Source organism: Oncorhynchus nerka, linkage group LG20, assembly GCF_034236695.1.
Source record: "Oncorhynchus nerka isolate Pitt River linkage group LG20, Oner_Uvic_2.0, whole genome shotgun sequence".
NCBI lineage: Eukaryota > Metazoa > Chordata > Actinopteri > Salmoniformes > Salmonidae > Oncorhynchus > Oncorhynchus nerka.
In genome coordinates, this window is record NC_088415.1 from 68,664,414 (window position 1) to 68,687,359 (window position 22,946).

The window sequence follows — 22,946 nt, forward strand, 5'->3', positions numbered from 1 at the left end:
GAGGACGGTTCCATTGTATTCAATCACCATGGTGTTCTTCTCTATGTCCCTGGCAGCATACAGACCCAGGCCCTATGGACACAACCAGAAAATGTGTCTACAGTACGTTCAACAGTAAGAGTCCCTTTACTCTCATGCTGTCATACTTCAGTCTTATATTCCATCTGCTACTTAAGAACAGGAATGCAAGAGTGCAGAGTAGGGTTGGGCGGTAATTCAGATTTTCATACCGTCACCATTTCTATACCATACCGGGGTTTTCACACACAAAACTATAAGCCAACACGGGTCTTGATCCAAGAGGGGATTGAATGTCTCTGCTGTGATCAAGAAGCTTGATCTTATTTGGCACATCTACAGTGCCGTGAAAAAGTATTTGCCCTATTTCTAATATTTGCATATTTTTTACACTTTATGTAAGCACATATTCAACAAACCCTAAAGTTAGATAGAAGGAACCAGAGTTTTCAAATAGAATGTGATACTTATTTAAATAACAAAGTTATGCAACACCAAAATGGCTAAAAAGAAACACATTTCACGTTTTGGAATGGCCTATTCAAAGTTCAGACCTAACCTGACTTCATGCTTTAAAGAACCCACAAATAATCGCTGAGTTAAAGCAGTTCTGCATGGAACAGTGGGCCAGAGTTCCGCCACATTGATGTGAGAGACTAATCAACAACTACAGGAAGTGTTTGGTTGGAGTCATTGCAGCTAAAGGTGGAACAACCAGTTACTGAGTTTAAGGGGGCACTGGGTGTTGCAGAACTTTGTTTATTAAATAAATATGGAACTGTTGTGTTATTTGCTCACTCAGGTTCACTTTATCTCATATTTGGTTTTGGTTGAAGGTCTAATTACAGAGGGAATTTGAAAGTGGGAACATACTTTTCACAGCTCTTAACTTAGTTATAAGCAGTGGCGTAGCACGCACCCCCTCGCAGCCCAGGCCTAGTGCTGAAGTTAGAGGATCATGTCCCCTAGACCCACCTGGATCTTAGAAGCAGCGAGATAGACGTTGGCCCTCCACTCACTCTTCATCCAGCGGTACTGAGAGGACCTGTGGTGCACAGTGGGGGGCTTGGTGTAGGGGACGCCTCCCTCCCCCTGGGCTGTGTTCTGACACCTGGAGGTGGTACTGGTGTTTCTGGACACTGGCTGGGGCCTATAGGAGTGAATGTGTGTGTGTGTATTCTGTTATAAAGATAACTTGTGCTAAGTATATTACATCCACAGACTTGAAACAATGTTAATTCCTCCACAATACCTTATGACAACGGCAGTGAATGGGGAGCTGGTTTTGGGCATGGCGCGGGCGCTGCCAGAAGGGTTGAAGATCAGGGGCAGCTCCATCAGAGGGTTACGTCCGTAACGGAAGGTGTACCTGTCACAGGCCTCCACCCCTGGGAGCTGGAACACAACCAGCAGCACAGGGAAATGAGACGAACACTCCTCCTCACTTCAGTGTCTACAACAGAGGCCGGCCGATTAATCGGCAGTTTTCATAACAATCGGTAATCTGCCTGTTTGGACGCCAATTATGGCCGATTACATTGCAATCCACAAGGAAACTGTGTGGCAGGTTGACCACCTGTTATGCGAGCGCAGGGTCAAAAGGACTTTGTGGCTGCAAGGAGCCAAGGTAAGTTGCTAGCTTGCATTAAACGAATCTTATAAAAACTATAAATCTTCACATAATCACTAGTTAACTACACATGGTAGATGACATTACTAGGTTAACTAGCTTGTCCTGCGTTGCATATAATCAATACGGTGCCTGTTAATTTATCATCGAATCACAGCCTACTTCAACTTCGCCAAACGGGTGATGATTTAACAAAAGCACAACGCCGAGAAAAAAAAAGCAATCTTTGCACAAATGTACCTAAACATAAACATCAATGCCTTTCTTAAAATTAAGACAGAAGTATATATTTTTTAACCTGCATATTTAGTTAAAATAAATGCATGTTAGCAGGCAACATTAACTAGGGAAATTGTGTCACTTTTCTTGCGTTCCGTATTTCACTGAAAGAATAAATGTTTTATTTTCGAAATGATAGCTTCCAGATTGATGACCAAAGGCTCGTATTTCTGTGTTTATTATATTATAATTAAGTCTATGATTTGATAGAGCAGTCTTACTGAGCAGTGGTAGGCAGCAGCAGGCTCGTAAGGATTCATTCAAATAGCACTAGACTGTGTTTGCCAGCAGCGACTAGCAATGCTTTAGGCACAGCACTGTTTAAGCCTTCAAGCCTATCAACTCCTGAGATTAGGCTGGCAATACTAAAGTGCCTATAAGAACATCCAATAGTCAAAAGGTACAGTTGAAGTCGGAAGTGTACATACACTTTTGCCAAATACATTTAAACGACATTTTTCACAATTCCTGACATTTAATCAGAGTAAAAATTCCCTGTCTTAGGTCAGTTAGGATCACCACTTTATTTTAAGAATGTGAAATGTCAGAATAATAGTAGAGATTTATTTCAGCTTTTATCACATTCCCAGTGGGTCAGAAGTTTACATACACTCAATTAGTATTCGGTAGCATTGCCTTTAAATTGTTTAACTTGTCCTAACCAACTTGCCAAAACTATAGTTTGATAACAAGAAGTTTGTGGAGTGGTTGAAAATCGAGTTAATGACTCCAACCTAGGTGTATGTAAACTTCCGACTTCAACTGTATATTAAAAACAAATGGTATAGAGAGAAATAGTCAACGCATCATTATTCCTATAATAACCACAACCTAAAACTTCTTAACTGGGAATAATGAAGAACTGGGAATATTGAACCACCAGCTTTCAAATGTTCTCATATTCTGAGCAAGGAACTTAAACGTTAGCTTTTTTACATGGCACATATTGCACTTTTACTTTCTTCTCCAACACTGTGTTTTTGGATTATTTAAACCAAATTGAACATGATTCATTATTTATTTGAGACTAAATTGATTTTATTTATGTATTATATTAAGTTCAAATAAAATTGTTCATTGTTCATTCAGTATTGTTGTAATTGTTAAATATATATATATAGAATAACTATTATATAGTTTATATATATATATATATATATAAAAATAGCCAGATTAATCGGTATCGGCTTATTTTGGTCCTCCAATAATCGGTATCGGCGTTGAAAAATCATTAATCGGTTGATCTTTAGTCTACAATATATACACTGAACAAAAATATAAAATGCAACAATTTCAAAGATTTTACTGAGTTAGAGTTCATTAAAGAAAATAAGCACATTTAAAAACATTTATTAGGCCATAATCTATGGATTTCACATGACTGGCAATATATATATGCATCCGTTGGTCACAGGTACCTAAACAAAAAAGGTAGGGGCATGGATCAGATCACCAGTCAGTATCTGGTGTAACCACCATTTGCTTCATGCAGTGCAACATCTCTTTCGCATAGAGTTGATCAGGCTGTTGATTGTGGCCTGTGGAACGTTGTCCAATCCTCTTCAATGTCTGTGATGCTGGATATTGGCGTGAACTGGAACATGCTGTCATACAAGTCAATCCAGAGCATCCCAAACATGTCTGGTGAATATGCAGGCCATGGAAGAACCTGGACATTTTCAGCTTCCAGGAATTGTGGCTAGATCCATGTGACATGTGGCCGTGTGAGGTGATGGCGGCGGATGAACGGCACAACAATGGGCCTCAGGATCTTATCACGGTGTCTGTATGCATTCAAATAGCCATCGATAAAATGCAATTGGGTTCGTTGTCTGTAGCTTATGGTCTGCCCATACAATAACCCTACTGCCACCATGGGGCACTCGGTTTACATCAGCAAACCACTCGCCCACACAACACCACGCAAGTGGTCTGCGGTTGAAAGGCCGGTTGGATGTACTGCAAAATTCTCTAAAACGAAGTTGGAGTGGGCTTATGGTAGAGAAAAGAACATTCAATTCTCTGGCAACAGCTCTGGTGGACATTCCTGCAGTCAGCATGCCAATTGCTCACTCCCTCAAAACTTGAGACACCTGTGGCGTTGTGTTGTGTGACAAAACTGTACATTTTAGAGTTGCCTTTTATTGTCCCCAGCACAAGGTGAACCTGTGTAATGATCATGCTGTTTAATCAGTTTCTTGATATGCCACACCTGCCAGCTGGATGGGTTATCTGGTCACAATCTGAGCACAATATTTGAGAGAAATTTGATTTTTGTGCGCATGTAAAATTATTGTATTTCAGCTCATGAAACATGGGACCAACACTTAAATGTTTTTGTTCAGTGTAGTATGGTGTGAGCATTTTAACAGTCGCTCATCTGAATAGGTAGCTTTAGACATCTATAGTATCATTCGAGCATTGATCATTTAGTATAAATCAGAATTGTTTGAATTGAATACAACAGAGAACAGATACAAACCGATTCAGTGATCTTGGTGACTGCAGAGACGGTGAGTCCAAACAGGTCCTCTCCCTTCAGATAGACAGGGAAGAGTTTCAGAGTTCCTATTTCAGTCCTCTTGTCAGCAACGGGTCCCAGGACCTTATCCCACACTCCTGAAAAGACAGGAAAACAGCAGGGTTATGTATCATAATATATTATAGGGACTCCTACAGAACACATTTACAATAGTAGAAGAGAATCTGAAAAGCAAACTGAACAAGACATCCTAGTCCAAGCCAACCCAGATACATGCATGGTAGAGGCTACAGCCATAAACAAGGCTAACTCTAAGCATGTCATAAAACCAATCTAGCTAGCCACCTTACTAGACAAGCCTAATCTAAACCAGCCCTAAAACAAAACATTTAGCCCAGCCCACCTTCAATAGACAAGCCTAATCTAAATGAGCCCCAACACAAATCCATCCCTGCCCACCTTTGGCAGTGGAGTCAGTGAGGACCAGGTCCTTGTATCCCTGCTCGATGACGCGGACGCGGAACTCCGGCTGCTCCTCCCTCTCCTCCACAGAGCACAGGTAGCGGCAGCGGCGGTTGCCATGGCGCATGCTCCAGTAGATGCGGCAGGCCTCGTAGCCCACGGGGAAGATAGCGGAGGTCGAGTGGAAGGCGGCCATCTGGGACGGGGTGAGCTGACCCACGGCGTGGAGCACCAAGCTGCCCACTCTGAAGGTGTAGCCCAGCTCGGGCTGCTGCACGGCGCTGGCCATCTGCCTCACCTCGTCCCTCTGGACGTAGACGCGGCGGAACACCGCGAAGCAGCGCAGCTCGTGCTCCAGGACGAGGCCAGAGCCACCGTGGGCGGAGCCAGAGCCTCTGGGCCTGTGGGCGTGGCACAGCATGGTCTTGTCCTTGAAGAAGGTACAGTGTGCCTGCAGGGCGCAGGTGAAGTGGTAGATGTTGGTGCAGCGCAGGCGGTGGCAGCCGCTGGTGGCGCCCATCTGTTGGCAGTAGGCACAGCGGACCGCTGAACCCCGTCGCAGCGCAAGCTCCACGTTGATCAGGGCGCCTGCCTGCGTCTCGTACACCTGCACAACAAAACAATGTTAATAATACACACACAACACAACTTTAATAAAAGGGTCACAATTGTAGTGGTTGGTATGGCAGTTAAGATCTGAAACCAGCAGTCTTCCCCCCTTTAGCCAGTTCTGCCCCCCCCCCCACTTACTTTAATAAAAGGGTCACAATTGTAGTGGTTGGTATGGCAGTTAAGATCTGAAACCAGCAGTCTTCCCCCTTTAGCCAGTTCTCCCCCCACTTATTTATTTATTTACGACCGACCGAGGACATGAACCTTGCGGTCACCAGTCCACCACCTCACTTGACTTCTGGGCTACCTACCTCGGTGGACCACAGGGCACAGTTGAGGTGCACCCACACGTCCAGGTCCAGGTTGAGGAGACGGGCAGGGCCGTCGGTGACCCCGTCCCCTAGTTGGTGACAGAAGCAGCAGCGGCGCTGGTCCCGGAGACTGGCCCCGGGGCGGAGAGACGCTCCCAGCTTCCTCAACAGCTCGTCTATCTGGTTCTCGTAAGGGAGCTGGGAGCTTCCTCTAGGCACCACCACCTGCACTGTCCACTTCCTCCAGCGGAGACCCTTGTGTCTCTTCCCCTGGTGCCAGCCCTCCTGGTGAGCCCTGGGGCCCCGCGCCTTCAGTTTCACAGTCACTTTGATGGTGTCTGACTTGACATCTGTCTTAGGGGTCTTAGGGGTGTCACTGGCTGGGGGGAAGGGAATGGGTGGGGTAGAGGGAGGGGACTGCTTGGGCTGGAGCTGGGCCAGACAGTGGACATCCAGAGAGGACATGTTGTTGCTGTACTGGTGGTGGGCTTTAGACAGGCTCTCTTTCTGGTCTGAGTCTGGAGACAGGAGGGCCACCGAGTCCTGCAGAAGACATGAAATGAATGACAATAATTTAATGTCCTGCAGCAAATAATAAAAGTTGACCATTTATATGACACACCGGTAGAAAAACTGGATACAACAAGTACTGTATACGGATTACCTACACTGGTCAAGAAAGTAAAAAAATAAATTGCCTCCGGGAATCAATAGAAACAAACCTTAGTATCTGTAGTATTTCTGGCCTGTGAGGAGGAAGAGGAGGAGGTGGAGGCAGAGTAGAGGAGGAAGCAGCTGTGGCTGCAGAATACCAAGTTCCCCTCGGAACGCAACAGACCTTCCTGTTCCTGAAGAGAGAAGAAAGGCATGTCAGGAGACTGAGTGAGGAAGAGAGAATGAGATAATAATAATACATTATATTTATCCACACTTCAGGGACACAAAGCTACTTTACAATTGTAGGAAGAAGAGAAAGAAAGGGATAGTTTGGGATTTTGGCAATGAAACCCTTTAATCTAGCCTACTTCCCCAGCGTCAGATGAACTTGTGGATACCATTTTTATGTATCTGCGTCTAGTATGAAGGAAATTAGATGTAGTTTCACGAGCAATTGTTATGCAAGTTAGCAACTTCCTTCAAACTATATGCAGAGATATAAAAATGGTATCTACGAGTTTATCTGACTGGGGAAGTAGATAAAGGACCTCATTGCCAAAATCCAGAACTATTCCTTTAAGCTCATAATCAAAGTGAGACATCAAAGGTCAAATCAATTTCTATACATAAACCATTATCGATACTAAAAGGGGTTATTAAATCATCAAACAGCTCCAATATTCAGATGAATCAGGGTTTAACCATTTGTGAACTCCCCAGACTGCAGTCTAAGGGCATGCTTCCGCTTAACCCACTAATTGCACTGAGATAGATTTCACTACAATGGGGGGAAGGGGGGATTAGCATAATTAGAAGCTCTACAGTACGTGTGTGTGTATGGACATAATGTTCTTGGATGTGTGTGTATTTGCATTCATGCTTGTGTGTGTGTGTGTGTGTGTGTGTGTGTGTGCCTAAGGGCATAATGTGGATTAATCTACCGTTTGAAGTGAGGTCTGAGCCTCTAGTCATGGCCTGTCTGTGCTCTCCTGCTTCCTGGGGGAGGGGGGACAGACTAACGCAACAGTAATCCATGGCTGACTGGTGGAAAGGAGAGCTTTTACTGAGTTGGCCAAGAAGATAGTTAACCAATTCATATAGATCATAGCTTGATTGGGTCAGATCCAACAAGGTAATTGATCAAATGATCTTTTTTGACAGATCATGTGGACCATTAGATTGATATAGAGACGATTATCTGATGTGGATCGCCACAAGATTGATGTTTCTATGTATCGCAATAGACAACAGTTTTTGCAACGTATGGAGTTCAGCGTGATAAACACGTAGCACAACTTGACCCCATGAAAGCGCTGGCCGTACGTTACCTGTTTGTGCACTGGAAGGTCTTTGATTGACTTGCAGACTCCATTTCCCAGCACCACCACCTTGCAATGACAGCACCATTGGGGCTTGGAGCCTGGGCTGCTGGGGGCTTTCTGATGGGCGCCTCTGACTGCAGCTGGACCTGATGCACAGCAACAGTACTCAAATAAGACACAGCTCCTACAACAGTAGATGCTTGAACAGGCCAGAGCAGCACAGCACAGCATGGCTTTGCTCAGCTCTATTATACTGAATAAAAACATTAAAAATGCAACATGCAACCATTTCAAAATATTTTACTGGGTTACAGTTCATATGAGGAAGTCATTCAGTTGAAATAAACGCATTAGGCCCTAATCTATGGATTTCACATGACTGGGAATACAGATATGCATATGTTGGTCACAGATACTTTAAAAACAAAATGGGCAATGGATCTGTCCACGGTATTTCTTTGCATTCAAATTGCCATCAATAAAAAGGAAATTGTGCTAGTTGTCTATAGCTTATGCTTGCCCATACCATAATCCCACCACCACCTTGGGACACTCTGTTCACAACTTTGACATTGGCAAACTGCTCACCCACACAACGCCATGCACGTGGTCTGCGGTTGTGTGGCCGGTTGGACGTATTGCCAAATTCTCTAAAACGTAGTTGGAGGCATTACATTCTCTGGCAACAGCTCTCGTGGACATTCCTGCAGTCAGCATGCCAATTGCACACTCTCTCAAAACTTGAGACATCTGTGACATTGTGTTATGTGACAAAACTGCACATTTTAGAGTGGCCTTTTATTGTCCACAGCACAAGGTGCACCTGTGTAATGATCACGCTGTTGAATCAGCTTCTTGATATGCCGCACCTGTCAAGTGGATGGATTATCTTGGCAAAGGAGAAATGCTCACTAACAGGGATGTAATTTGTGTACAAAATTTGAAAGAAATAAGCTTTTTGCGCATATGGAACATTTCAGGGATAATTTGTTGTTTATTTATATATTTGTTTCTCTTACAGAGGAGGAATAGGTTTATTACGTCAAATAAATGAGGGGCACTCTGCTGCGGTCTTGTTTTGGACAAGCTATACATTTTAAGCACCTGATTTTTTACAAACATTTTAGAAGGCAGCTCGTCACAACATTTTAGAAGGCAGCTCGTCACAACATTTTAGAAGGCAGCTCGTCACTACATTTTAGAAGGCAGCTCGTCACTACATTTTAGAAGGCAGCTCGTCACTACATTTTAGAAGGCAGCTCGTCACTACATTTTAGAAGGCAGCTCGTCACTACATTTTAGAAGGCAGCTCGTCACTACATTTTAGAAGGCAGCTCGTCACTACATTTTAGAAGGCAGCTCGTCACTACATTTTAGAAGGCAGCTCGTCACTACATTTTAGAAGGCAGCTCGTCATACTTTGATGCTAATTGTCTTAGATGAACCACACAATTGGTCAGGAGGTAAACAGCTCCTAATTATAAGCCCGCCAAGACAATTAACACCAGGGGTGTCCATTTTCCTGTTCATCTGGCTGTTTGTATCTATGACTCTAGGCAAACTGACCACATTCATTAAGCCCGTGTTCTGACACTTTGACAGCAGCACTAAGCAGGTACGTGTGTGTGCACTAGTGAGGTCGGGGCCAAGGAAGGATGATTAGTCAATTTTATTAGCAGTGCGGATCGTTGTGTGAGATCAATATGGACAGCCCTCACTTCCTGGTGGGCCAGATACACACAGCCTTTAGGCTGCAGACAGAAGGATAATGATGCACTGGACGAAGAAACGGACCGTTTGTAAACATTGTTAAAAGAGGCTAAGTATGCCGATGGACGATGAGTGGGAAAACAATTCCATAGAGATGGATTTGTTGTCTTGTGCACTTCCAGGTGCAGTGATGTCGTGTTTAAAAAAAACAATATATTATTCATATCAGAAAAATAAGTCTAAAAAACAAACAAATTGGTCTGGATGGACATGAATTTCGTCAGTGTCTCATTTCAAGACGAGCACACAAGAGCAGAAACATCTCCCCTGTTATGTCAGTATTTGGACATAAGGGGGCGATAAGGTGCAGGGATGTAGCTCAGTCTCTCACCTGGTCCGTCAGAATGGAAGCGAATGTGCTGCTGCGGATTTCCCTGCTGCTGTTGCATCATCATCCCCTGCTGTGGTCCTCCACCTCCTCGGGACCTAATGAGCTGGCCTGGGGCTCCTTGAGGGTGCGGGCCCCCCATGTCCCCAGCACCACCACGGCCCGGGTATATCATTGGGGCGCCTGGCCGCCGGTGCTCAAGATCTCCCTGGGGGCCCCCCCTCAGGCCGCTGAGCATGGCCAGGGGCCCCCTATCTGGGCCAGGGGGGCTGCTGACCTCATAGCTGCTGGGGATCTTCACACACAGCAGATCTGAGATGGCTGCTACCACACCAGTGACATTCTGGGAGGGGGAAAAACAATGTCGTAAAAATGTATGTAACAACTATTGCCACTCAAATGCCAATGGCAGAGATGGAGAGCAGTGCATGACTGGCAGACAAATAATTGGCTTTAGCTTCTACAATTAAGCCGGGTGAGTCCTATTTGAATCCTAACATATCACAACAGTAGTGAAAGAACTGAGGTGCATTTGAGAGGAAAAAAAGGGAATAAAACTACTCCACGAACTACATTGTTCAAGCACTTAAATAAAAATAAAAGGATCTAAACCATTTCCCTTATGGTGACATTCTCTGAGAGCAGGAGGAACTGAAGCCAACAGAACCCTCACCTCTGCGGCAGCTGGTCTCAGGGTGATGGCTACAGACACCAGGCCTGGCTTAGCGTCGTTAGATGCTGGGCCAAAATGGGAGCCGAAGAACATCCCAGAAGGCTCCGTCTTGAGCTCAGTCTTCAGCCTAACCGCTAACACTACAAGAAAAGTAAGACACACCAGGAAAAATATTTGAAAGGATATTTCATTAATACTTAGTCCTGTCATTGATACTGTAAAGCAGTTTGTGACAACGTAATGTAAACAGGGCTTTATAAATAACCTGATTGATGATGGAGTACATATAGTAGTTAGAAAGGCACATCTCTGTTTCCAGTTTATCGCCAGTTTAAACAAATGACCAACATGTTACCTTTCCCCCAGGGTGCTGGGAGCATGGGGAGGACGGGGAGAGACAGGGGGACCGAGGCTCCTGCTTCACCAATGACAAGTTTGGGTAGCGACTGATCTCCATGCCAACCACACTTTCAGGAGACGAGGACGGGACGAAACTGTCTGGTGTGTCCCGATCCTTACAATGCTCTTGTCCCAGCCTGTTGCTGTGACAGAGAGAGGGAGGGGGGGGGGGGGGTTGTTTGAGATTTAAAAAATGTCAATCATTGCATTCACAATTCTAAATTGTCTTCATCAGGGTTTCCTAAACTGAGAACATTGTGAAATCATTTTGTGGCCAAGTATTTACAGAATATACTCTACTCACAATGACAAGTTTATAAGGTAAAATGGCGTCTTTAAGACTGATGTAAAGCATGCAAGCATAACCAAAGACATCACTTCTAATTTCTCTGTTCTGGGGAGCAGAGGCATTCCTTACCTGAGTTCCTCCTGGTTGTTGTGAGGGGGCGTGGGGAGGGAGGCAGGCACATCCACAGTTTTAGGTCCCTGAGCGATGGCCCGGGCCAGCAGGTCCTCCTCAGTCCTGAATGGGACATGGAGCGGCTTGGGGACTAGACCTTTAGACACTTGAAGAGGAACATATGAATGAGACATTCAGATTGGTCCTAACCATAGAAATACAATCACTTCACATTAATGTAAATGTTTGTTCTAGGAGTTAGGCTTTATGTCTACGGGAATGTCTGCTCTAGGAATGCTTTGTCTAGGGTCCTAACAGCAATACACAGCATGACACTATACATGAGAAACACAGGAATATGCCATTAAACCCTAGTCACCTCTGAACCCTGTCCCAGTACTCACCCATAGCAGCAGCTTTGCTGGCCAGTTCTTCTGTAGTGGCAAAGCCATTGATCATCTTCTGTCGGTTCACAGGTGGAGGAGTCGGAGGAAGGGAAGCCGGCGGGGTGGGGGGGTTGCTCAGATTGTTCTGCTTTGAATAAACAACCCAAGGAATACATGTCACCATACTACAACAGGGAGGGATCTGGCATATGGCAGAGTGGTCTCGTGCTACCACAAATCTTGGCACAAGTGCTTCAAAAAGGCACTAAAGGCATCCTTCAACTTCATATTAATAAAAACCTGTGCCTGGGGCTGGTTTAGTGGGTAGTGCCACAGCCTTCAGCACATACAGTATGCAGTACATGCTTGTGTAGGATCACTCCATCTCCACTTAGCTCATTCAAAGTCCAGTTGAATATAAAAACAAGAGTGTTATTTTAAATTAAGAGGAAAATATTTAACTTTGGTTGGTAGGCTTGGGCGGTATCCAGACAGTCATATCTTCATACCGACATTGTGCCATACCGGGATATTCTGTAATAACGGCGCTGTTTTCAAACCCCACTGATACTCTGTAATCGGAAGGTTAGCGATGCTAACAAGTACATGTAAAATCCCATAGAATGCTAATGAGCACACTGAACATTTTGTACAGTTTATGACCTAAAGTATACAAGTAACTAAAAAATGCTACTCATAGTTCACTGCATGCACAAAGCAAATATTAGCCAGCAAGGTTCTTGAACCAGGAGGGGATTCAATGCTGTTACCAAGAGAATGCTTGATTTTGGAAGAAGCCAGCTAACCACTTCATCAGATAGCTAATTAGCAAACGAAATGCACAAATGCAGAGCATTTAGCACATTTTAGACAATTAACTTAATTGTTATCAGATATCTAGCTGGCACACATTTAGTTGTGGATTCCATACTATAATTAGATCACCTGGTGGATGCTGCACAAGAGTGAGAGACTCAAGGCTCCGATCGCTAGTTGTCTGCTTGTAAACAAACACCACATGACGTTTTTTTTTATACTTAAAAAGTAGCCACAAATGAAAAAACATCCAGTGGCCTTTTCCAAATACTCCGGTATATGGTATATAGGGTATACCGCCCACGCCTAGTGGTTGGAGCTGAGCCCTCACCTTGTAGGCTAGCTGGGAATAGTAGTCTGAGACTCCGTCCAGAGCGGCGCTGCCGAAGGTCCCAGACAGATGGTTCTCCCCGTTGAGCTGGCCACTGCCATAGGGGGCGAAGTGGGCAAAGTTGACACCTATCAGGGGCTCTATGAGGGGCAGAAGGGACAGCTGCTGTAGGAGGAAAGAGCGAGAGGAATGGAAAGAGGGGAGAAAAAGGGAGGAGGAAGAGACATGAGGTTTAACTATTTATTTACTTAATCCTTACTTTACACGGTTTACATTCAGTAGAGCACACTGTAGCTAAACTTCTTGAAACAAAAAATGAAACTTTTTTTACATTTTTTTATTGGATCACATTCAGATAGTCCCTCCCTGTTTCAGTTATTTTTTTTCTGTTTGACACCTAATAAACACAAAACATTTTCATTTACAGCAACAACCTGGGGAAAGGAGAGGGGTTGAATGAGCTAATGATGATTATAGTCGCGACAATAGTTGGGATTGGTTGAATTTTAAAGTTTCAATTCCTATCTCCCTACCATCATATCACATATGTAGTAACTACATATAACACATCATGTGTAACATATATAACACATCATTAAATAACACATGTAGTAACCAAAAAAAGTGTTAAATAAAAATCTATTCTTCAAATAGCCACCCTTTGCCTTGATGACAGCTTTAGGCATTCTCTCAACCAGCTTCATGAGGTAGTCACCGGGAATGCATTTCAATTAACAGGTGTGCCTTCTTAAAAGTTCTATTGTGGAATATATTTCCTTAATGCGTTTGAGCCAATCAGTTGTGTTGTGACAAGGTAGGGGTGGTATACAGAAGATAGCCCTATTTGGTAAAAGTCGTCCATACTATGGCAAGAACAGCTCAAATAAGCAAAGAGAAACGACAGTCCATCATTACTTTAAGACATGAAGGTCAGTCAATATGGAAAATTTCAAGTTCCTTCAAGTGCTGTCGCAAAAACCATCAAACGCTATGATGAAACTGGCTCTCATGAGGACCGCAACAGGAATGGAAGGCCCAGAGTTACCTCTGCTGCAGTGGATAAGTTCATTAGAGTTACCAGCATCAGAAATTGCAGCACAAATAAATGCTTCACAGAGTTCAAGTAACAGACATCACAACATCAACTGTTCAGAGGAAACTTTGTGAATCGGTCCTTCATGGTCGAATTGCTGCAAAGAAACCATTACTAAAGGACACCAATAAGAAGAAGAGACTTGCTTGGGCCAACAAACACGAGCAATGAACATTAGAACGGTGCAAATTTGTACTTGTCTGGAGTCCAAATTGTATATTTTTGGTTCCAACCGCCGTGTCTTTGTGAGACGCGGTGTGGGTAAACGGATGATCTCTGCATGTGTATTTCCCACCGTGAAGCATGGAGGAGGAGGTGTTATGATGTGGGGGTTCTTTGCTGGTTACACGGTGTGTGATATATTTAGAATTCAAGGCACACTTAACCAGCATGGCTACAACAGCATTCTGCAGCGATACCATCTTGTTTGGGCTTAATGGGACTTGTTTGTTTTTCAACAGTACAATGACTCAACACACCTCCAGGCTGTGTAAGGGCTATTTGACCAAGAAGGAGAGTGATGGAGTGTTGCATCAGATGTCCTGGCCTCCACAATCCCCCAACCTCAACCAAATTGAGATGGTTTGGGATGAGTCGGACCAGCAGAGTGAAGGAAAAGCAGCCAACAAGTGCTCAGCCTATGTGGGAACTCCTTCAAGACTGTTGGAAAAGCATTCCAGGTGAAGCTGGTAGAGAAAATGCCAAGAGTGTGCAAAGCTGTCATTAAAGCAAAGAGCAGCTATTTGAAGAATCTCAAATATAAAATATTTTGATTTGTTACTACATAATTCCATAGGTGTAATTTCATATTTTTGAATGTCTTTACTATTATTCTACAATATAGACAATAGTAAAAAATAAAGAAAAACCCTTGATGCAAGCACACCCATCGTGCCATTATGGTCCATTTTGGTCTATTGTACTGCAAACAATGTGTAGGCAGGTTGCTTAGGATTCAAACCTTCTCAAACAGCATACATGTAAGTCATACTCTTTGAGGATGTGCTTCCACCATATTGCGATTTCTACTGTATTGGATTCTTCACACACCACACTAAGACATTATCCCATTACATTACCTTTAAGCACTTTTAAAAAATTGTTATTTGAAAGCAAGCTTTGCTTTTAAACCTACAAGACCATCAGGCTTGATTGAGTGAGCTGTTTTGTCTTGTAGTAAAGTGGTGCCTGCCTGCATTTCCTTTAACCTTTATGGAACTGAATATAAAATATCCCTTTGAGCATGGTGAAGTTATTAATTACACTTTGGTTGGTGTATCAATACACTACAAAAATACACAGTTGAAGTCGGAAGTTTACATACACTTAGGTTGGAGTCATTAAAACTCGTTTTTCAACCACTCCACAAATTTCTTGTTAACAAATTATAGTTTTGGCAAGTCAGTTAGGACATCTACTTTGTGCATGACAAGTATTTTTTCAACAATTGTTTACAGACAGATTATTTCACTTTATTATTTCACTGTATCACAATTCCAGTGGGTCAGAAGTTCACATACACTAAGTTGACTGTGCCTTTAAACAGCTTGGAAAATTCCAGAAAAATATGTCATGACTTTAGAAGCTTCTGATAGGCTAATTGACATCATTTGAGTCAATTGGAGGTGTACCTGTGGATGTACTTCAGTGCCTCTTTGCTTGACGTCATAGGAAAATCAAAAGAAATCAGCTAAGACCTCAGAAAAAAATTATAGACCTCCACAAGTCTGGTTCATCCTTGTGAGCAACTTCCAAACGGCTGAAGGTACCACATTCATCTGTACAAACAATAGTATGCAAGTATAAACACCATGGGACCACGCAGCCGTCATACCACTCAGGAAGGAGACGCGTTCTGTCTCCTAGAGATTAGCGTACTTTGGTGCAAAATGTGCAAATCAATCTCAGAACAAAAGCAAAGGACCTTGTGAAGATGCTGGAGGAAACGGGTACAAAAGTATATATATTGACAGTAAAACGAGTCCTATATCAACATAACCTGAAAGGCCGCTCAGCAAGGAAGAAGCCACAGCTCCAAAACCGCCATAAAATAAGCCAGACTACGATTTGCAACTGCACATGGGGACAAAGATCATACATTTTGGAGAAATGTCCTCTGGTCTGATGAAACAAAAATATAACTGTTTGGCAATAAGGACGATTGTTATTTTTGGAGGAAAAAGGGGGAAGCTTGCAAGCCGAAGAACACCATCCCAACCGTGAAGCATGGAGGTGGCAGCATCATGTTGTGGGGGTGCTTGACTGCAGGAGGGAATGATGCACTTCGCAAACTAGACGGCATCATGAGGCAGGAAAATGATATGGATATATTGAAGCAACATCTCAAGACATCAGTCAGGAAGTTAAAGCTTGGTCACAAATGAGTCTTCCAAAGTTGTGGCAAAATGGTTTAAGGACAACAAAGTCAAGGTACTGGAGTGGCCATCACAAAGTCCTGACCTCAATCCTATAGAAAATGTGTTGTCAGAACTGAAAAAGTGTGTGCGAGCAATGAGAACTACAAACCTGACTCAGTTACACCAGCTCTGTCAGGAGGAATGGGCCAAAATTCACACAATTTATTGTGGGAAGCTTGTGGAAGGCTACCGGAAACGTTTGACCCAAGTCAAACAATTTAAAGGCAATGCTACCAAATACTAATTGAGCGTATGTAAGCTTCTGACCCACTGGGAATGTGATGAAAGAAATAAAAGCTGAAATTCTCTACTATTAGTCTGACATTTCACATTCTTAAAATAAATGTCACAAATTGTGAAAAACTGAGTTTATATGTATTTGGCTAAGGTGTATGTAAACTTCCAACTTCAACTATAGGTGTCCTTCCTAACTCAGTTGGCTGAGAGGAAGGAAACCAGTCAGGGATTTCACCATGAGGCTAATGGTGACTTTAAAACAGTTAAGAGTTTAATGGCTGTGAAAGGGGAAAACTGAGGATGGATCAACATTAGTTTCTCCACAATGCTAACCTAAACGAGAGTGAAAGAAGCCTGTACAGAATAAAAATATTCCAAAACATGCAACCTGTTTGTAGTAAGGCACTAAAGTAAATCTGCGGCAAAGAAATTAACTTTATCTCCTGAATACAAAGCGTTATGCTTGGGGCAATCCAACAACACCTCACAGAGTACCACTTTTCACACTTTCGAGCATCATGTTATGGGTATGATTGTAATCGGCAAGGACTCGGGAGATTTTTAGGACAAAAAGAAATGGATTAGAGCAGAGCACAGGCAAAATCCTTGAGTAAAACCTGGTTCAGACTGCTTTCCAACAGACAATGGGAGACAAATTCACCTTTGAGCAGAACAATAACCAAAAACACAAAGCCAAATATTCCAAGATGACTTTGAATGTGCCCGAGTGGCCGAGTTACAGTTTCGACTCAAATCGGCCTGTAAATCTATGACAAGACTTGAAAATGGCTTTCTAGTAATGATGAACAACCAACTTGACAGAGCTTGAAGAATTTTAAGAAGAATAACGTGCAAATATTGTACAATCCAGGTTTGCAAAGCTCTTAGATATGTACACAGAAAAACTCACAGTTCGAATTACCTTTGGCAGCAATTACAACATGTAATGACTTAGGGTTGTGAATACTTATGTAAATTAGATATCTATTTTTCCATTTTCAAAAATGTCTAAAAACATGTTTTCACTTCTTCATTATGGGGTATTGTGTGTAGATAGGTGAGAGAAAAAATAGATTTCATACATTTTAATTTCAGGCTGCAACAACAAAATGTGGAATAAGTCAAGGAGTATGAATACTTTATGAAGGCACTGTCTGTGAAGTGAGAGGAATGTTCTGGTGGTGTAAAACTCCCTGCAAAATTCCATAATTACCTCAGATATATGAACACAAATAGCACCACTCCAATTAACATGCCTGAGGTATTACTCACGTTTTCAACTCTGCTGTGGTGGCTATATGTTTAGTTGAAGTCTGTGTAATTTGTCCTTGTTTATGGTTTACAGCGATTATCGGGTATTTCTAATTGAAGTGTGTTTTGAAAGCCTAGATTTCCCATTAAATTCATTTTCTACAATTATTCTTCCCACATGGGAATAAAATTGTGTCAGCAATTACTTACCAAAATGACAGTAATTTAACTTTGACAAAGCACCGAGTAAATTGTAACTCTAAAGAGCTGGTTGACTGTTTTATAATAACCTTTGGTAAGAAGAACATCATTTATGTCTCATTTATCAATGAGATGCACAAGTATGGTGTAGCAGCACCCAGTATTCAACGACAATTCGATTCAATGAATTTTCTACATTTCATATATGGTTCTATGCCATCAAACTGTGTAGTTTCTACTCCATTTAACTACAGCCATTTATGAAGACATTATATGATCAGACTTAATGAATGAACAGCACCATGAGGGGGGGCATAATTTGCTTGTCCATAATCCCTATATATACACAAAAGTATGTGGACACCACTTCAAATTAGTGGACTCTGCTACTTCAGTCACACCCATTGTTGACAGGTGTATAAAATCAAGCAAACGGCCATACAATCTCCATAGACAAACATTGGCAGTAGAATGGCCTTACTGAAGAGCTCAGTGACTTTTCAATGTGGCACCGACATAGGACGCCACCTTTCCAACAAGTCAGTTTGTCAAATTCCTGCCCTGCAAGAGCTGCCCCGGTCAACTGTAAGTACTGTTATTATGAAGTGGAAACGTCTAAGAGCAACAACGGCTCAGCCGCGAAGTGGTAGGTCACACAAGTGACCAGAATGGGACCGCCGAGTGTTGAAGCGTGTAGAAATTCTGTCCTTGGGTGCAACACTCACTACGAGTTCCAAACTGCCTCTGGAAAGGAACGTTAGCACAACAACTGTTTGTCAGGAGCTGCATGAAATGGGTTTCCATGGCTAAGCAGCCGCACACAAGCCTAAGATCACCATGTGCAATGCCAAGTGTCGGCTGAAGTGGTGTAAAGCTCGCCACCATTGGACTCTGGAGCAGTGGAATCACATTCTCTGGTGTGATGAATCACGCTTCACCATCTGGCAGTCCGACGGACTAATCTGGGTTTGGCGGATGCCAGGAGAACGCTACCTACTCCAACACTAGTGCCAACTGTCAAGTTTGGTGGAGGAGGAATAATGGTCTGGGTCTGTTTTTCATAGTTCGGGCTACAGCATACAATTACATTCTAGACGATTCTGTGCTTCCAACTTTGTGGCAACAGTTTGGGGAAGGCCCTTTCCTGTTTCAGCATGACAACGCCACCTTACACAAAGCAAGGTCCAAACATAAATGCTTTGTCGAGATCAGTGTGGAAGAACATGACTGGCCTGCACAGAGCCCTGACCTGAAACCCATTGAACATCTTTGGGATGAATTGGAATGCCGCTTGCGAGCAATGCATAATCGTCCAACATCAGTGCCCGACCTCACTAATGCTTGTTGCTGAATGGAATCAAGTCCCAGCAGCAATGTTCCAACATCTAGGGGAAAGCCTTCCCAGAAGAGTGGAGGCTGTTATAGCAGCAAAGGGGGGAATATATCCATATTAATGCCCATGATTCTGGAATGATATGTTCGACAACCAGGTGTCCGCATACTTTTGGTCATGTAGTGTGTGTGGCTATTATACATGTAATGGTATCAGCATACACACACCAGGGGCACCGTCCTATCCTATCTGTAATTAGTTAGCTCTGTGGTCAATGCATCACAGCATTGCTAAAGATTGAATAGTGTAAAGAAATATCTCTGAAGGGAGAATTCACCTCCCCTTAATGCGAGATACATGCGAGTACATGTAGCCTTTCTGCATGATGAATGTGGCCTACCGGTGTAAGAAGGAGTCTATACTCTGAAGTGTGTTTAGAGAATCAACAGTGCTCCTTTTACTATTTCATCATTGGCTTATTTTCTGTCGCGGACTACATATTCCCTAGTGTTATGTGATGTTTAGGTATATCCCCTACCTGTTTTAGCTGGGTCATTAGTGCATCTGTGCTACAGTGCACCAGTTGCTTCTCCTCCCCCTCTTTCTTCCTCTTCCTGTAGCGAGAGGCAGGCCTCTCCCCTCCCTTGGGGGTCCTCTTGTTCCTGCCTTTCTTTTTCTCCTGTCCTGCTAGCAGCGGTCCTGGGAACTCTGGCAGGCCAGACATCTGTCCGTCTGAATACGCCTGGGAGAAGGTAGATAAAGATGACTTTATTGTCCATTTAACAAAGGAACTGATAAGACAGCAGTGTCGCTCTCATGGCCAAGCACAACAATATCTCTAAAAATAAATAAACATGACATCAAGGAGGATGACAACCGTTAATAAATAAATAGTCAAATGTCAACTCTTCAGCCGTTTGGGTATGTCTGAGTGTTTTCAAAAAACATTTCATCAATCATGACTCAGCCTAAAATACTGCGTCCTATGAGTCACAGCAGTTTGTCGCAGGCAGCGAGAGACACGACCCATCGGACTGATTCACTGAGCCTGCTTGGCTTGGCTCTGACTCACACTAGCTGCTCATCTACCTACATAGCAAGCTAGCGATCACTGACTCAATGGAGGCTGGTCGAGGGAGAAATCGGAGGACAGGATCACTGTAATGAACGGAAAGGAACTGTTCCATTCAATCCATCCCAGCTGTTGCAATGAGCCTCCACCAGCTTCCACTGCCGTGCCTTATCTGCCAGACAGTGAAACTCACCCCATTGCTGTCCATGGAGCTCTGCCTCAGCAGCAGGGCCTTGCAGTCCGTAGCCACCTCCTCCTCCTCAGACCTCAGGCTCTCGTCTGACCGTTGGTGGGGAAGCCCTGGTCCATTAAGAGGTGTCTGCTTGTTCTTCAACAGGTGTTTGAGGAGTTCGTTATTACCCCCAGACTCCCCCTTGGCTCCCCCGCCGTGCAAGGGGCTCTGTGCTGCAGGTCCACCCTCCTCCTTTACTATGCCCATCCCTGAGCACATGTCGGATGAGGCGCACTCGGTGCTCTCAGTCTGCTCCAGCTTGATGTTGCTGAGGATGCGCTCCTGCTCCAGAGCCTGGGCCCTGGCGACATCTGATGGGATGCTGCTCATTCCTCCAGGATGCCCACCACCCACCCCCAGGCCTCCTCCAGAGAGCTGCCTTTCCAGCTCAGAGTGGCTGTGGGTAGAGGTGGAGGAGCCCAGTAAGGGGGACCTGGAGAGGTCCTGGTCCCCGAAGAGGTGGGCGTTGTTCCTGGTGGGTGTGGAGGATGTGTCCGACCGGCAGGGTGTCAGAGGCGCTGTGAGGTCAGAGTGCGGCGTGGACGGGGTTTTAATGGAATCTGCGTCATCGTTGTCTTTCTTCTTCTTTCTGTTCCTCTTCTTCTTCCCCTTCTCTTCCGGGATGATGTTGGAGTAGAGCTGGATCAGAGACTGACCCGAGCCGGGGAAGTTGGAAGGCAGGGGTGTGGTGGAGGAGTCTCCGCAAAACGGGGGGCCTTCTCCAGGCATCTGAGGCATCATGCCTGGCCCGCTGAACCTCCTGGGTCTGAGTGGACCCTGGGAGAAGTTAGCTCCCTGTAGACCCATGGTAGCAGGCCCAAAACCTCCAGGCCCCATGTCCTGAGGAAGCATACCGTTACTCATCATGGCCCTCCGGTCACCGCCTTGCATGTAGACCGCAGGAGGAGAGCCCATCCCTGACTGCATGGACTGCTGCTGGGGAAACATTGGTCCCAACTGCTGCTGCTGTTGTGGTAGTTGTGGCCTCTGCGGCTGCATGAAGTCCTGGGGCAGCTCAGCATTGAAGAATGGCATCTGAGAGATGGGTGCCATGTTCCCCCCGTCGGACCCCAGCAAGCCTTGCTGTTCCATCTCCATGCGTTGTTTCAGTGCCCGTTGGCGCTCTACCTCCTGCATCAGCTGGACCCTCTGCCTCTCCTGCTGCTCTCTCAGCCTCTCCCTCCGCTCTCTCTCCTGGAAGCCCTCGCTGAACGGGTTGTTGTCGTCAAACTTCAGACCAGAGCCCTGTGGGGTTGTGACCCCACTGGGTTGAGTCGGAGGTTGGTTTTCTATGGGGATCTGTTGGGGCATCTGGGAGGGCTGCTGAGTTGTGTTTCCCATGGGAATCTGAGAGGGTATATTGGGGCCCCCCATGGGCATGGGAGCTCCAGGATGCCAGCCTGGTTGGTTGGTTATCGGCATGTGTTGTGGAGGGGCGTTCGGCTGGCCTGGATGTAGTGGCACCTGATGCATCATGGGGTTCATAGGTGGCTGTTGGTTCATCGGAGGCCCGCTTGGTACCTTGCCACCAGGGACACCCTGCATTGGTGGCATCCCTGGCACAGTCACTGGCATCACAGTGGGAGGCATGCCACTGCCACCCTGCTGCTGCTTCACTTGATACTCCTCGATCAGTTCGGCGTGCTCTTTCTGCTGCTTCCGGATCTGAAAGGACAAGAACCAAACACAATTCATGAGCAATTAGGCAAACTCATGACAATCTCAAACCCCAACACAGACAATAACAATTAAATGTTTTCATTGACATCATTTAATGCATATTCATGATCATTATGAGGAGCATTGAAATGTCTGAATAACTGAAGAAAGAAACAACATTTTGACAAGGGGCTCAAAACATAGCTCTCCAAGCAAGGGCAGTTTGAGAGTTGAACAGAGAGGATAGTGGAAGGGGGAGAGGAAGTGCTGATGGAAAAAGGTGAAAGAAAGAGTGCCCTCAGCAGCATTTACCTGCTCCAGCTGTTTCTGGACGACACTCTGCTGCTCTGTGACATGTTTGAGTTGCTCTGCGTCCTCCTCAGCAAACTCCCTCCCAGCCTTCTTGGCTGTGCGCTGCTTGGCACACAGGGCCTTCTTGGCCTTCCTGTGGGCTCCGATCTTCTCCTCCAGAAACTTCTGCTGCATCTGGAGCAGCTGCTGGGTCTCCTGGAGCCACTCCTCGTACTGAGCCTTCTGAGCATTATCTGAGGGAGAGATAACAGAGTGAGTTTTCA

The 22,946-nt window shown here is 44.6% G+C and overlaps 1 protein-coding gene across 1 annotated transcript in view; it reads right to left on the reverse strand.

Moving 5' to 3' along the window:
- Nucleotides 1–22,946, reverse strand: part of LOC115103015 (histone-lysine N-methyltransferase 2C-like) — a 131,992-nt gene that overhangs the window by 14,131 nt on the left and 94,915 nt on the right. The window contains 18 exon segments of the mRNA XM_029623565.2: nucleotides 1–72; nucleotides 994–1,168; nucleotides 1,271–1,413; nucleotides 4,410–4,546; nucleotides 4,869–5,478; nucleotides 5,795–6,337; nucleotides 6,517–6,642; nucleotides 7,780–7,919; nucleotides 9,875–10,214; nucleotides 10,545–10,684; nucleotides 10,900–10,936; nucleotides 10,939–11,086; nucleotides 11,362–11,509; nucleotides 11,748–11,877; nucleotides 12,877–13,041; nucleotides 19,947–20,150; nucleotides 20,674–22,377; nucleotides 22,684–22,916. The exon segment at nucleotides 1–72 is cut by the window's left edge and continues 45 nt beyond it. Coding sequence (XP_029479425.2) covers nucleotides 1–72; nucleotides 994–1,168; nucleotides 1,271–1,413; nucleotides 4,410–4,546; nucleotides 4,869–5,478; nucleotides 5,795–6,337; nucleotides 6,517–6,642; nucleotides 7,780–7,919; nucleotides 9,875–10,214; nucleotides 10,545–10,684; nucleotides 10,900–10,936; nucleotides 10,939–11,086; nucleotides 11,362–11,509; nucleotides 11,748–11,877; nucleotides 12,877–13,041; nucleotides 19,947–20,150; nucleotides 20,674–22,377; nucleotides 22,684–22,916 — 5,195 coding nt within the window.